General features: G+C 51.5%; 1 protein-coding gene across 3 annotated transcripts in view; it reads right to left on the minus strand.

The window, feature by feature from the left end:
- The window catches only part of MUC16 (mucin 16, cell surface associated), a 92,318-nt gene that overhangs the window by 26,381 nt on the left and 51,488 nt on the right, over positions 1-14,449 (minus strand). For all 3 annotated transcript variants that reach the window (XM_040449798.1, XM_040449797.1, XM_040449799.1), the window contains exons 22-35: positions 10,856-10,977; positions 10,432-10,499; positions 8,392-8,564; positions 8,024-8,059; positions 7,731-7,793; positions 6,100-6,224; positions 5,819-5,886; positions 3,550-3,722; positions 3,386-3,421; positions 2,864-2,988; positions 2,363-2,430; positions 1,590-1,762; positions 1,438-1,473; positions 897-932 (exon numbers count right to left, since the gene is read on the minus strand). In XM_040449798.1, the coding sequence (XP_040305732.1) occupies positions 897-932; positions 1,438-1,473; positions 1,590-1,762; positions 2,363-2,430; positions 2,864-2,988; positions 3,386-3,421; positions 3,550-3,722; positions 5,819-5,886; positions 6,100-6,224; positions 7,731-7,793; positions 8,024-8,059; positions 8,392-8,564; positions 10,432-10,499; positions 10,856-10,977 (1,302 nt within the window). The remainder of the gene's footprint in view (positions 1-896; positions 933-1,437; positions 1,474-1,589; positions 1,763-2,362; positions 2,431-2,863; positions 2,989-3,385; positions 3,422-3,549; positions 3,723-5,818; positions 5,887-6,099; positions 6,225-7,730; positions 7,794-8,023; positions 8,060-8,391; positions 8,565-10,431; positions 10,500-10,855; positions 10,978-14,449) is intronic.

Consider the following 14,449-nt stretch of genomic DNA (forward strand, 5'->3'; position numbering starts at 1 on the left):
TGCAGAGGACTGTAGGAGGCCAGAGAAGAGGCTACTGCATTAGTCCTGGCAAAAAAAAAAAAAAAAAAAAAAATGCCCATGGCCTGAATCAAGGCTGAGTGACACAGATACAGAGAAAGGACTTGCAAGATATTACAAAGGGAGAAGAGATGATTTGGTGATGGATGGATGGATGGATGTGGGAGGTGAATGAGAGGGAGGGCCAAGGTTGACACCCAGGTCCCTGCCTTTGGTAATAAGGAAAGGGAGTAAGTTTGGGAGGAGACTGTGACTTCAGAGTCAGAGACCAAGGGCCCCGGTGATGTCCAGGAGGTGGGTGGGTGGACCAAGCATCAGAAGCTGCTTCATGGAGTGGGCTAGACTCGAGATTTGGATTCTGAGCAGCTGGACCCACAGAAGCTAGATGCTCCCTGAAACCCATGGGAATGGATGAGTTTCCTTGGGGAAGCTGAATAAGCAATGAGAGAAGAAGTGATCTCGAATGAAGGATTTCGTAGAAATGATTTTGGTACCAGTAGGACCTTCCTACTTGAGGGCTTGAGGGTTGGAGCTAGAGAAGGACGCGGAGGTGACAGCAGCGGAGGGAGAAAACCGCAAGGGATGCTATCAGAGGTGTGCTCCATCGGTGTGGGAATGGTGGTAACAGTGGTGGCTCCTGTGATAAATTGTGTCCTTGTCTCTCTGCCCATGTAGCCTGGAGTCAGGGCATCGTCCTCAGTTGTGTTGGGGGGAGGGCCGGCTCCTGTCACCTCCAGCTCGGCCCACATTTCCATACATGTCCTCTGGACTTCCCGTCCAGAAGGGGGGGAACAGGAGGGAAGGCCTGGCTGACTGAGCAGCCCCCATCTTTAGGGGAAGGGTGGTGGTCACAGGCACACGAGGTCGGAAACACTCACTGTTGGGGGTGGTGGCTGAAGCCGGTTGGGTGTGACCTGCAAAGAGAAGGCAAGATGAGGAGGAGGGGAACGGAGAGGTCCTGCGTGAAGGGGCAACTTGGCTGTGAGGCAGCTGGACCATCCCAGCCATGATTCCTCACAAGGAAGACAATCCGGAAGACATCTCCGGAGAGACCAAAACCTTGCCCAAAGCACAGGAAATGTGAGCCCCAGGGGAAGTCTGAATTCATGCAGTGCCTGCTGCTGCAGAACCCACAGCGAGCAGGAGACCCGCAGCCTGGCACAGCCCGCACCACAGATGGAGAGTCTGTCATCCCGGAAGCTGGGAGGAGACAGGTGCTCGGGGTGGGGACCTCATCATCCTGCAGATGCCAGGGACCGGGGGCCTGTGTCTGGGGCTCTAATGGGCATGGATCCCCATTCACCCGAGGCTGGGGTGGAGCAGGGATGCGGAGGGCAGGCGGTGGGCTCCTGGCCTCTTCTGTTCTAAGGGCAGGGCCTCACGTGCTTGCAGGGACTTCTGAAGCCTCTGAATACTCACTGCTGGGGGTGGTGGCCTGCGTCTGGTGGGTGAAACCTGCACAGGTCGAGGGAGAAAGGGTGAGGAGGGGGAGGAGTGAGGGAAAGGGAGGAATGGATGGAGAGGAGGATGCGGGGCCTGGAGAAGTGCAGACACGGGTGGCAGCCCCTCACCATTGATGTAGAGACTGTTGGGATCCAGGGTGTAGGGACCCAGCCTGGTGACACCATGGGTCAGCTGGCTCAGCTCCTGGTGCAACCTCTCTCTGTCCAGCCCAGGGCCCGTGGGGTCAGGGCGCTGGGTGCAGACGGCATCCACTCCAGTGGCTGCCCCATTCTTCTCGGGCCTGGGGAGGGCGGGTAGAGGTAACAATTGGTGCAGTCCCCAGGCAGGGCTCCTGGGACCCCTGGGGCGGGCCAGGAAGGGGCCAGGGGAAGCGAGGAGGCTGGAACCCACCTCTGGCCAGCCTGGGACCACGCACACTGTCAATGGGTGGGAGGGTTTTTATTAAATTGCAAGTCTGAAACCTGCAGCCTCACGGCATGGGGACGGGAGGGCTTCTACTTGAGACAGGCGGAGAGCTGGGATTGGGGATTAAAGCAAGTGGAAAAGGCATGCTTGTCTTGAGAGGAATCCTGGGGATAGAACTGAAAACCTCAAGGAAGTGCCCTCTTTGGTCAAATGGAGGCAGGAGGAAATTCAGAAGGATGACCAGACTAGGGTCCCCATCCTACTGAGGGACTCTGCAGAATCTGGGAACAGTTTGGTGGGGCGGGGGGGGGGCGGGGAGGGAGGCGGTTACAATCAGAAGAGGCCTTGATCCTGGAGCCAGTGCCTCCTGCATTCCACCTCTGCTGAGGACAGAGAGGGCAGGGAGGAAGCAGAGGGAACTCCTAGGGTCTGAAAGCGCTTAAGGCAGCCCTGGCCAGGGATTGTAAGGTCTCACCTGAGCAAGGTCAGTCTGCAGCCTGAGTACAGGGGGCCCACACTGGTGTTCTGGAACAAGGGTCCGAGCTGTGGGTGAGGGCAAGGAAACTTAATAGATGACCTTGGGGCACCTGGGTGGCTCAGTCAGTTGAGCGTCCGACTTCGGCTCAGGTCATGATCTCACAGCTCTCGTGAGTTCCAGCCCCGCGTCAGGCTCTGTGCTGCCAGCTCAGAGCCTGGAGCCTTCTTCGAATTCTGTGTCTCCTTCTCTCTCTGCCCCTCCCCCACTTGTGCTCTGTCTCTCTGTCTCTCAAAAATAGATAAATGTAAAAAAAAATATTAAAAAAACAGAGATGATCTGTGATGCAGGGGCACGATGGGTATCGGTGGGTGGGGCAAGAGTGAGGTGGGAGGGGCTAGCTCCCGGAGGATGGGGCAGGAGTGGGTGGGGCTGGCACCAGAATGCAGGATGGAGACTAGGTGGGCGGGGCTGGCAGGGTGAGGTGGGCGCGGCTCTCACCTGGCGCTGCAGGGACCTCTCCGTGGTGTTAAATTTCAAGGATCCAGGAGGCTGCATGTCCTCAGCGTAGGGTAGGTTGGTGATAGTGAAGTTGAGGGTGAAAGGCACAAGGGGATGTCCCGTGGCTGCAGCAGGGGAGGGAGAGGAGAGGCCAGGCATGGGCTGAGGATCCTTGGGGACCTAATCTCAGAACCACCGATGTGGACACGAGACCATCACATGATGCAGGCGAAGGTGGGCGTGATTTGCAGGAGACAGTTTACCACCTGACATTCTTATTTACTCAAGCCCACGTTCAGGTACTTCCTTCCGTCCGCCCGACCACCCCCACGTGGTGGCCATTTCTCTGTGTCCAGCCAACAGCACAGAGGTGACGCACAGCTGAGTCTTACTGCAATGACTTCCCAGCCTGTGTCCCTGATCTCTTTCTTCCCTCCCTGACAGCTGGAGGTGTGAGCCGGGGCCCGCCGCCTCCTTCCCTGGTGGTGGCGGGGGAGCTCCTGAAGTCCCCTGAGTACTCACCACTGGGGGCGGTTACTGGTGTCTGGTGGGTGTAGCCTGTGGAGAGAGGGGGAGAGAGAGGGGAGGTGTTGAGGTGGAGCAGGACTAAAGAAGCCCCGGGGGGTTGGGGTGGGGGGGAAACGTGAGCTTGACAGCTCAGCCAAGGGCAGGTGGCCGATACTCACCACTGACACAGAGACTGTCCTGCTCCAGGGTGTAGGGGCCCAGCCAGGTGATACCACGGGTCAGCCGGCTCAGCTCCCAGTACAGCTTCTCTCTATCCAACCCGCGGCCCGCAGGGTCGGGGCGGTAGGAGCAGATTGTGTTCACCCTCGTGGCTGCTCCAGCCTTCTCGGGCCTGGGGAGGGCAGGACACAGCGGTGCAGAAGGTTAAGGTCCATCTGCAGAGGGCCCCTGAGGGCTACCATTATGGGGACACCAGGGGGAAAGCCAGGAAGCGGTGCGGTTCCTGTCGACAGGCCCCGAGATGCTCGTCATCCACCACTGAGGGAATTTGCTCCACATGCTGAAAATGGTTCCTTCCGGGGCCGCCTCCTGAGACCGGGCCCCTCTGTGTTTTATGATGCACCATCGTCACACTGCCGAGTCTCACTTAAAATGGGAATCTGCCTTTGTTGGGAATCTGCTGAAATCCTTCCGGCTCCCTACTGCCTGTGGATGAAGCCCCACTGTGCTGTCCCAACATGCACATCACGGCATTCACGGCCACCCCGCGCCTCCCCCCTTGTGGGTGAGAATGTCTGCTCTGCATGCTGGCTACCTTAGGCTCTCAGCTGTGGCTCCCTCTCCCTCAACCACTCCTCCTGGCCCGGAGCCATGTCTCCTGGCCACCGAGTCCTCCTCTCCAGGTACGAGCTGCCACTTCAGTTCCTCCTAGACCCACTACACTTCCCATCCTCTCGGCACCGCAACAGTCTCTCCGGGCCTCAGTTTCTCATCTATAAAATGGGTGTAATCATGGTACCCAGGTATGTTTCGTGAGGATTAAGTCTGTTGATGTAAGTATAATGCTTACAACGGTATCTGGTACATCCCTAAGTGCTAGGGGAGTATCTGCCACTATTGTCTTATTCACCATTAAGTTATGTGTTTTTATATCATTAATCACATAATTCACATATAATAATTACATATAATTAATTTCTGTGCATACGTTTGCATGTGTTTGCATATAATTAATGTGGTACCCTCTTTTTGATGGCAGAGTCAATGCTTTGGCCTCCATGGAGATTTCAGAGCTCAGCATGGAGCTTGGACACAGTACATGCTCAAGCAATGCTTGTGAATGCAAAGAAAATTTGTAGAACGCCAGGGCAGTGGTAGGAGGGCACTTCTGCTGTGGGTGCATCAGTACCCTGGGCTAGACCCCAAGAAAGAGGGCCTCATTCCATCCTGCTCTATCCTAGCACCGCAGGGAGGGAATCCTTTCTCAAATTCTATTTTTGGAGCCATGGAGATATCCTGGGGAGATGCCCACCAAGGCTGAACCCTCCAGGGGACCTCGGAATGGAGAGGGCCCCCTCATGCTCAGAAGCCCCATCACTCGGTGAAAGGCGGCTGAGTTGCACATGTCTGCACTGGAAGGGAGCAGGGAATTGAAGGCGGGGATTATGGGGAAGGGAAGGGAACCCATGGTTCTTCCCAAAGAAAAGAAGCAAAGCAAGCTTAGTGGGAACAGGTATGGACTCTGAGGAGGCTGGGCTTGAGTCCTGGCCCCACCGCTTGACAGCCACTGGCTCTGAGAAGGCTCCTTAGCTTTTTTGTGCCTTGATGATTTCCCATCTATAAAATAGGGGTAACAGTAGTGACATTAAGAGAGTCCAGGGAGATGATGGACAGGAAGCATCTCGCCCAGTGACTCTAACCTGGGGCGCTCTGGATCAGGAGCCATTTGGCAATGCCTGGTGACAGATTTGGTCGTCACTACTTTGGGGTGGGGATACTATAGGCATCTATCGAGTAGTCAAGATGCTGCTAACTAGCCTACAGTGCAGAGGACAGCCAGCCATGACAAGGACTCTCTGGCCCAGAATGTCAGTAGTGACCATACACCAAGAACTCCAATGTCTGACTAAGTATTTGCTGTGTGTCAGCCTTCAGAAATATTTGCATGTAGTGTGGACATGGTAGACTGGGGATCATAGCCTTTGTGAAGGATCAGGGATGGGTCCTTTATGAAGGAATTCGGTTCCAGCAACTTTCCAGCTGCTATGATTTGTCATTTTGTTCCCATTAAATATTGCATGGGAGATTTGAGACTCAGGAGGATGGAAAGGTCTGGAGCAGGGCCTGGGGGCCCGCAGCCCAAGGGACAGTGGTTACCCCAGGTTGGGAGCTGGAAAGGGCTGAGGCCAAAGTGAGGAGTGAGCCCTGGAGGACCGTGGTAAGAATCTGCACTGTGCCTCACTGGGCCATCTTCTCTGGGGGTCCCACCTGAGCGAGGTCAGTCTGCAGCCAGAGTAGAGGGGGCCGACACTGGTGTTCTTGAATAAGGGTCTGAGCTGTTGAAGGAGAGGGAGGTGAGCGGAAGGTCTGAGCTTGACGAGGGCAGGGTTGGGGCAAGCTGGGTGGGGACGGCAGCCATTGGGGGACAGGGAGAGGTGGGTGGGGCACGAGGGAGGTAGGCGGGACATGGGAGAGGTAGGTGGGGCTGGGGTCAGTGGGCAGGTGGGCATCAGCAAGTGGTACAGGAATGAGGTGGGCGGGGCTCTCACCAGGCTCTGCAAGACCTTCTCTATTTCGTTGAACTTGGCTGACCCCATAAACTGCATGCTCTCTGTGTAGCGCAGGTTGGTGATGGTGAAGTTGAGGGTGAATGGAACCAGGTCAGGGCCGGAGACTGCAGTGAGGTTGGGAGAAAAGTCATGCCCTGAGCCACTGTCTAAGCTGGGTTTAGGGATGGTGGGGTAGAGCCTGGATCCACATCCCTGGTGCCCAGTATATTCACATCTAGTTCAAGAGCTCAGAACATCTCCTCCCCAAATGGGAGACTTTATTTTGTTATTCTACTAATAGTAATGATGTTGATAATCACAACAAAAATAACAGCAATCATGAGAGCTGATGTTTGGTAAGAGCTTCCTCTATGCTCAGAACTTTCCATCCAGTATCTTGTGTAGTCCTCAAACAAACCCTGGAAGTGAATCCTTTTACTTAGTCCCAGTTGACAGAGGATGAAAACAAGTTTCAGAGAAGTTAAGTCACTTCCCCAAAGCCACACAGCTATTTTGGGACAGACGCCCAAATTCTAGAGCTTGAATGACTTAAACATGAGTCCTGCCCATCTGCTGGTTGTGTGACCTCAGAAAAACACTCAGCCCCGCAAGAACCAGTCTATGCCTCTCTCAAACAGAGAAAGAGCAGCGTCCATCCGCTGGGGTCGAAGATCATACACGTAAAGCAGAGTCTGCACGATGTGACAAACGAGCTGTGAATGGTGCTGTCACTGCTTTGTAGACATGGTTGCTGTTGCTACTTACATCTGCTTTCTCTGCTTTTGTCTCTGCCCTTTGGGAATTAGTCCTGGATTTGCCCATGACTATTTCCATTCTACTCTAGCAGGAGGTAAAGCTTTGAGAGTTGTTCCAGAATGTACCACTGCATCTAATCTCACTAACCGACCCCCCATGGGTCCCCTAAGGCCAACACGGTCACAGGTTGGTCCCTGGCAGGTCACCTGAGGCAGATTGTAAAAGTGACCACAGATTCTACACCCTTGCAGTGTGGTGTGGCAGCCCTTCTGCCAAGAGCCTACTTCTTGACTTTTGGCCGTGACTTGCTTTGGCCAATGGGATGGCCTCTCTTGCTTCTAGGAAGTCTGTGATCACCATATGAGGAAGCCACAGCTAGTCTATGGGATGATGAGAGGCCACATGAAGGGAACTGAGGCACCCCAGCCATGCGTCAGTTACCTTCCAGAAGCAGAGTCACCTAGCTTACGGGCAGGTGACTACAGACACATAAGGGAGCCTGGTTCAGACCCAAGGAACTGTCCAGCTGACCTATATACTAGAGAGCAGAGCAGCATGTGATTGTTTTAATCCAGTAAATTTGAGGGTCATTTGTTATGCAGTAAAACCTAGCTGATACAACACCTTCACAGAAAGCAGAGGGGATTAAAAGGCGTCACTGCTTTAGCCTGGGATTGAAAACCCAGAGTTACAGAGCTATCCAGACCTAGGGATGGAGTTGGACTGGTCTGTTACAAAGGCATGGTCCCCCAAAATCATCCTCCCCACACTGTCCCCTTGTTGTGACCTGCCTGCACATACCTTTTGCCCTTCTCCTTGCTAAGCACAGAGGCACGTGGGTGGGAAGGAAGGAGACATGGAGAAAAGGCTCTTACCTGTAGAGCTGGAGAAGGAGACTGGAGCTACTGAGGTTCCTGAGGGTGTAGAACTCACAGGAACTGAGAAGCAAACAGCATAAATAAGAAGGATGCAGCCTTATAACCTTGGAGATGCCGAAGACAGGGGCCCTTGATACCCAGCCCGAGTCACAGAAGGTAGAGGTAGGGGTATGGGGGTGACCAGGCCCCTCAAGGCTTCCTTCCTCCATGAGGCCCTGGGCTAGGGTAGAGGGAGCAGCTGTTCCCACAAGGTGTGGGGGCCTAGAGCCATGTAGGGTTTGAGCACTTACCACTGGGGATGGGGGTCAGTGGTGGTCTGGTGTAACCTGCAGAGAGTGGATAAGAGAGAGTGGGATGTTTGAAAAGTTTAAGCAAAGGATGAAGGGGCTGGGCCACTGCTGGAAGGACAGATTCCATCAGGAGGTCTTGTCCCTTCCAGACAGTGGGTAGTGCCTCCTATAACCTTTCTGTGACTCTCCGCCTCCCTGTGTGTGACGTAGCCCTTGGTGGGGAAGGAGGATCTCACAAGGAAAAGAAGAATGAGGACAAAAGCGTCTAGAGGCAGACAGGGAAGTATCCTCTGTCCAGAGCTCAGGGCACCAACAGAATAATCCATCTGGGGTATAGGAGGAGACCCCTGTTACCACCAGATGCTCACCGTTGACAAAGAGACGGTCCCTGTCCAGGATGTAGGAACCGAGCTGGGTGACACCGTGGGTCTGGCGGCTCAGTTCCCAGTAGAGGCGCTCCCTGTCCAGCTGGAGACCCGAAGGGCCAGGTCGGTAGGTGCAGACAGCGTCAACTCCAGTGGCTGTTCCACCCCTTTCAGGCCTGGGGAGAGAAGGACCTGGGCATGGCTATGGGACACAGCGGCATCCCGGGCAGGACATCATTCTGTCAGCCCGCTTGCATGTGAATGCTTGCTTCCCTGTTTTTTGTTGTCCAGACAGGAGCTGCTCATAAGAGGAGGGGCATCTTTACACAACAAAGGACCAGCGTGGGTGTTTTAGAGTCAGATGACCATCGGTTCAAACCTTGGCTCCGTCACTTGTTGAATAATCCACATAAGTGGGTCTAACTCGGTTCTCCCATCTTTGCAGTGTGGATAATGCTCTAACCCTTTTGTTAGAATGTCATGGTGTTTGGGGGGTACCTGGGAGGCTCAGTTGGTTAAGCACTCACCTTCCGCTCAGATCATGATCTCATGGTTCATGAGTTCAAGTCCCGCATCGGGCTCTGTGCTCACAGCTTGGAGCCTGGAGCCTGCTTCAAATTCTGGGTCTCCCTCTCTCTCTGCCCCTCCACTTGGGCTCTCTCTCTCTCTCTCTCTCTCTCTCTCTCTGTCTCTCTCAAAAATAAATAAAAACATTAAAAAATATCATTTCAGAATGTCATGGGGTTTGGAAATGATACTAATATCTAGCTTTGGTGCCAGATCCTCTTTAATTAATTGTTTAATTGTTTAACAAATATTCATAGAACCAAGCATTTACAGCCCCTAGCACTGGATAGCAGCTCTGAGCACTGGATTCTGCTCTGAGCAGTTGATCCAACCCAACTTTTGGACCTGAGCATCTGAGCATGAGATGCTGCCTAGCAAAGACCCCCTACCCACCGTCCACCTGCTTCTTGTATTCCCAGCTCCCCGGCAAAGGAAGCAGGAAAAATTAACCCTGAAGGACAGGTAGCACTGCCAGATTACTGGGGAGGGACAGAGTATCCCTTGCACCTCAACAGGATGGAAGCGACCTGGAGCCAAGCTGCTTCTAGCTCTGGTCTCCTAGAAGCTTGATAAAGGTGCAATGTCACTCGTGTTTCCCGGTGACGCTGCTTATGGTGAAAATGACCCCTTGTTGACGGCCTGCATCTTTTCTGGGAGGGCCGAAAATGGACAACAGTACCTGACGGGAAGCTACCGCTTTGGGCTTCCTTAGGCGTGGTAAACCTCTTAACGGGTCAGGACTGTTACAAGAGATACTGGTTACCTTTTGGGACATGGAACATGTAAGCCAGAGTGGCCCCATCTCCCATCCACTGAAGTTACGTTTCTTTGCACATTAACCGTCATCTGGATTCCAAAAGAATAGTCCTTGGACTTCTAAGAAGGTTCTTAGAAAAAAGAAACGTCCGATGCTTGCCGTGCTGGCATGCCATTTCTTGTCTGAGTGTGACCTGTTTGGATCTTGCAACTTTGATGATTGGATTGGATTTAAGATGACCTAGAGAGAGCTGGCACCAGAGCTGGGAACTGTGTGAGGCACGCAAGGTGCCTGGATGCAACATTTAAGGGAGTGCTTGCTCTCAGGGGCTGTGCAGACACAGGGTGAGCACCTGAGGGGGAGCACCTCCTTAAACTTTGTGCCCTCGGCACCTACTTCCCTCCCCAGGCCAGGCCCTGGCCAGTCCAACCAGCCCATCCCTTACTATGCCTCCTAAGGCAAGACAAAGAAGTGGTCTCAGGGGCGCCTGGGTGGCTCAGTCCGACTTCGGCTCAGGTCATGATCTCACAGTTCGTGGGTTCGAGCCCCATATGGGGCTCTGTGCTGACAGATCGGAGCCTGGAGCCTGCTTCGGATACTGTGTCTCCCTCTCTCTGCCCCTAACCCACTCGCATTCTGTCCCTGTCCCTCTCAAAAATAAACATTAAAACAATGTTTTTAAAAATTAAAAAAAAAAAAAAAAAAAGAAGAGGTCTCACCTTAGTGTGGTCACTCTGCAGCCAATGTAGAGCGGACCAATGCTGCTGTTGGCAAACAAGGGCTTGAGCTAGGAAGGAGGGAGAGGGTGAATGAAAAATAGACGTAAAAGCAACCGTCATTTTAAAACACCATATTCAAAAATAAAACAGCAGCTCCCCAGTCATCTCGATACAACACTTAATTCTCAGAAGAACCCTTTGGGATCAATGCTTTTATGATCTTAGTTTTACAGAGGAGGAAATGGTACCAGAAGGCAAGATCACTACTCCGAAGGCACATCACTTCTCCATGGCAGATCCAAGTTTTGAACCTAGAAACTGTCTTCCCCTCCAGCCGTCCGTATCCTCCAGAAGTATAGGAAGGAGACTAAAAGAGGGTGGGGAGGACGTGGGAAGAGAGGGATGCGTTTCAGGGGGTTCTCACCAGGCGTTGTAGAGCTGACTCTGTGGAGTTAAACTTTGCCGAGCTCGGCTGCATGTCCTTCGTGTAGTGCAGGTTGATGATGGTAAAGTTCAGGGTGAAGGGCACTGGGGCAGGACCAGCAGCTGCAGTGGGGAAGGAGGAGAAGGGGCTATGCACTGAGTCGGGTCTGGACCAGCTGTAAGGCAATGGGCCACTGGGACACACGACCCTAGCCTGCTCAGAGGACTCTATCATCTCAGAGATGCCAGGGAGAGACTACCCTCACCTGGGATGTTTTTGGGTATCGTTCTCTGTTCATCTGAGGCTGGGGATGGGGTGGGGGTAGGGAGCGGAGGCAGTGGTATGTTCTATTTCATGTGGTCCCGGCTTTGGCCACCTACGGAAACTGAAGATGGTGGTGTCTGGGCGTTTCCTAATGAGCCAGAGCTGGTGCCTGCCTGTCAGCAACTAGGGTATTTGTTCTTTCCCCTTTTATTGACCACGGTCACTTATTTGCTGCCCTATAGACCTTTTTTTAAAAATATAATTTATTGTCAAATTGGCTTCCATACAACACCCAGTGCTCATCGCAACAAGTGCCCTCCTCAATGCCCGTCACCCATTCTCCCCTCTCCCCCACCCCTCCTCAACCCTCAGTTTGTTCTCTGTATTTAAGAGTCTCTTATGGTTTGCCTCCCTCCCTCTCTGTAACTACTTTTTTTTTCCCTCTTCCCTTCCCCCATTAGCTCCTAGGGTATTTACTTCTTCACAGCAGTCTGGGAACCCATGAGCGCAAAAGCTTGCTAGGACCAAACTCAGATTTTTCATATCCAATTGTTTTAAACATAGCCCAAACAGGCAGATTTCAGCCACTTTGAGCCTGCCTGCTTCGCGCACCCCCATGAAACTGCACCCAACAACTTAGAGCTGTAAAAAGACCAACCCTGTGGCTACAAAGGGCCAAGCCACTAGCTGCCCATCAGAGCTATCTAACCCAGAGACTCCCCACCAGGCTGCTGAGTGACGTGAGGTAGACTGAGAACGCCTTCTCTGACCACTCTCCTCCCTTGGGAGTTCCCTTGCCCTGCTCCCCTTTTGAGGAGGGATCCTCATGCCCTAACCTCTTAAAGATGTCCTCTGGGAGGTTCGTCCCAGGCCGGCAAACCCGTGCTGCCCACCCACGTTTGTGTGCGCTACTGCCATCTACTGGTCATATCTTTTTCTTTGCTCAACGCCCAAATCCCTCAAAACCCCTAGGCTGGGTTGAACGAACCTGAGACCAGGTGATGAACCAAGAACTAAGGACCCTAAGACTGTCTTGGCTCCAGCCAGCTTCTTTCTCCTACCAGGGCACCTTTGAAGACCCTCCCAGGCAGGTTCAGCCTTCAATGCCACGTTTGAAAATTTGCCTGAGGAACAATTTGTCAGCTAACAATTTTTCCCCCAATTAACTCATTTAATAAGACTTATTTTATAAATAAGTCCTCTCAAGTATATCCTCATTCAAAAGTATATTTAAAGCAAGCAGGCAAAACCAGCTTCTTTCAGTTGTCTTTAAAAACAATTTTTTTAAAGGAATTACTGGGACCTTATGAAGATAAAAAGCTTCTGCACAGCAAAGGAAACAACCAACAAAACTAAAAGGCAACCAACGGAATGGGAAAAGATATTTGCAAATGACATATCGGACAAAGGGCTAGTATCCAAAATCTATAAAGAGCTCACCAAACTCCACACCCGAAAAACAAATAACCCAGTGAAGAAATGGGCAGAAAACATGAATAGACACTTCTCTAAAGAAGGCATCCAGATGGCCAACAGGCACATGAAAAGATGCTCAACGTCGCTCCTCATCAGGGAAATACAAATCAACACCACACTCAGATATCACCTCATTCCAGTCAGAGTGGCCAAAATGAACAAATCAGGAGACTATAGATGCTGGAGAGGATGTGGAGAAACGGGAACCCTCTTGCACTGTTGGTGGGAATGCAAACTGGTGCAGCCACTCTGCAAAACAGTGTGGAGGTTCCTCAGAAAATTAAAAATAGACCTACCCTATGACCCAGCAATAGCACTGCTAGGAATTTACCCAAGGGATACAGGAGTACTGATGCATAGGGGCACTTGGACCCCAATGTGTATAGCAGCACTCTCAACAATAGCCAAATTATGGAAAGAGCCTAAATGTCCATCAACTGATGAAAGGATAAAGAAATTGTGGTTTATATACACAATGGAGTACTACATGGCAATGAGAAAGAACGAAATATGGCCCTTTGTAGCAACGTGGATGGAACTGGAGAGTGTGATGCTAAGTGAAATAAGCCATACAGAGAAAGACAGATACCATATGGTTTCACTCTTATGTGGATCCTGAGAAACTTAACAGAAACCCATGGGGGAGGGGAAGGAAAAAAAAAAAAAAGAGGTTAGAGTGGGAGAGAGCCAAAGCATAAGAGAATCTTAAAAACTGAGAACAAACTGAGGGTTGATGGGGGGGTGGGAGGGAGGAGAGGGTGGGTGATGGGTATTGAGGAGGGCACCTTTTGGGATGAGCACTGGGTGCTGTATGGAAACCAGTTTGACAATAAATCTCATATATTGAAAAAAAATAAAAAAAATAAAATTGCAGTGAAAAAAAATAAAAACAATTTTTTTAATGTTTATTTATTTTTCAGAGAGAGAGAGAGAGAGAGAGAGAGAGAGAGAATGAGCAGGGGAGGGGCAGAGAGAGAGGGAGACACAGAATCTGAAGCAGGCTCGAGGCTATGAACTGTCAGCACAGAGCCCGATGCGGGCCTTGAACCCACCAACCGTGAGATCATGACCTGAGCTGAAGTTGGGCGCTTAACTGACTGAGGCACCCAGGCACCCCTGTTCTGTTGTCATTAAAATTCAATGTCATTGAGGGGCACCTGGGTGCCTCATTCAGCTCAGGTCATGATCTCATAGTTTGTGGGTTCGAGCCCTGTGTGGTGACGGCTGAAAGCCTGGAGCCTGCTTTGGATTCTGTGTTTCCCTCTCTCTCTCTGCCCCTTCCCCGCCCATGCTCTGTCTCTTTCTCTCTCAAAAATAAACAAAATTTTAAAAGATTAAAAAAAAGCCAATCCCCAATGATTGCATGCTGTATGATGCTATTAATACATTCCCAAAATAATAACATTAAAGAGATGAGAAACAGATTAGTGGTTGTAAAACACCTTGCAGTGATAGAACTGTTCTGAGCCTTGATTGTAGCAGTGCTTATGAAAATCTGCCTATGTAATAGAATGGCATAAAACCACACACACACACACACACACACACACACACACACACAGAAATCCATGTAAAACTAGTAAAACCTGAGGTCTATGGATTTTCATAATTAATTTCTTGGTTTTGATATTATACTGTAGTTACAGAAGGTGTAACCACTGAGGAGGAATTGAGTGAAGCATACAGGGAACTCTGTACTATATTTTGCAATTTTCCGTGAATATGGAACTGGAAGGTATTATGCTAAGTGAAATAAGTCAGTCAGAGAAAGACAGATACCATATGTTTTCACTCATATGTGGATCTTGAGAAACTTAACAGAAGACTATGGGGGAGGGGAAGGGGGAAAAAACA

Source organism: Herpailurus yagouaroundi, unplaced genomic scaffold (assembly GCF_014898765.1).
Source record: "Herpailurus yagouaroundi ecotype Mexico unplaced genomic scaffold, PumYag 200, whole genome shotgun sequence".
Classification (NCBI taxonomy): Eukaryota; Metazoa; Chordata; class Mammalia; order Carnivora; family Felidae; genus Herpailurus; species Herpailurus yagouaroundi.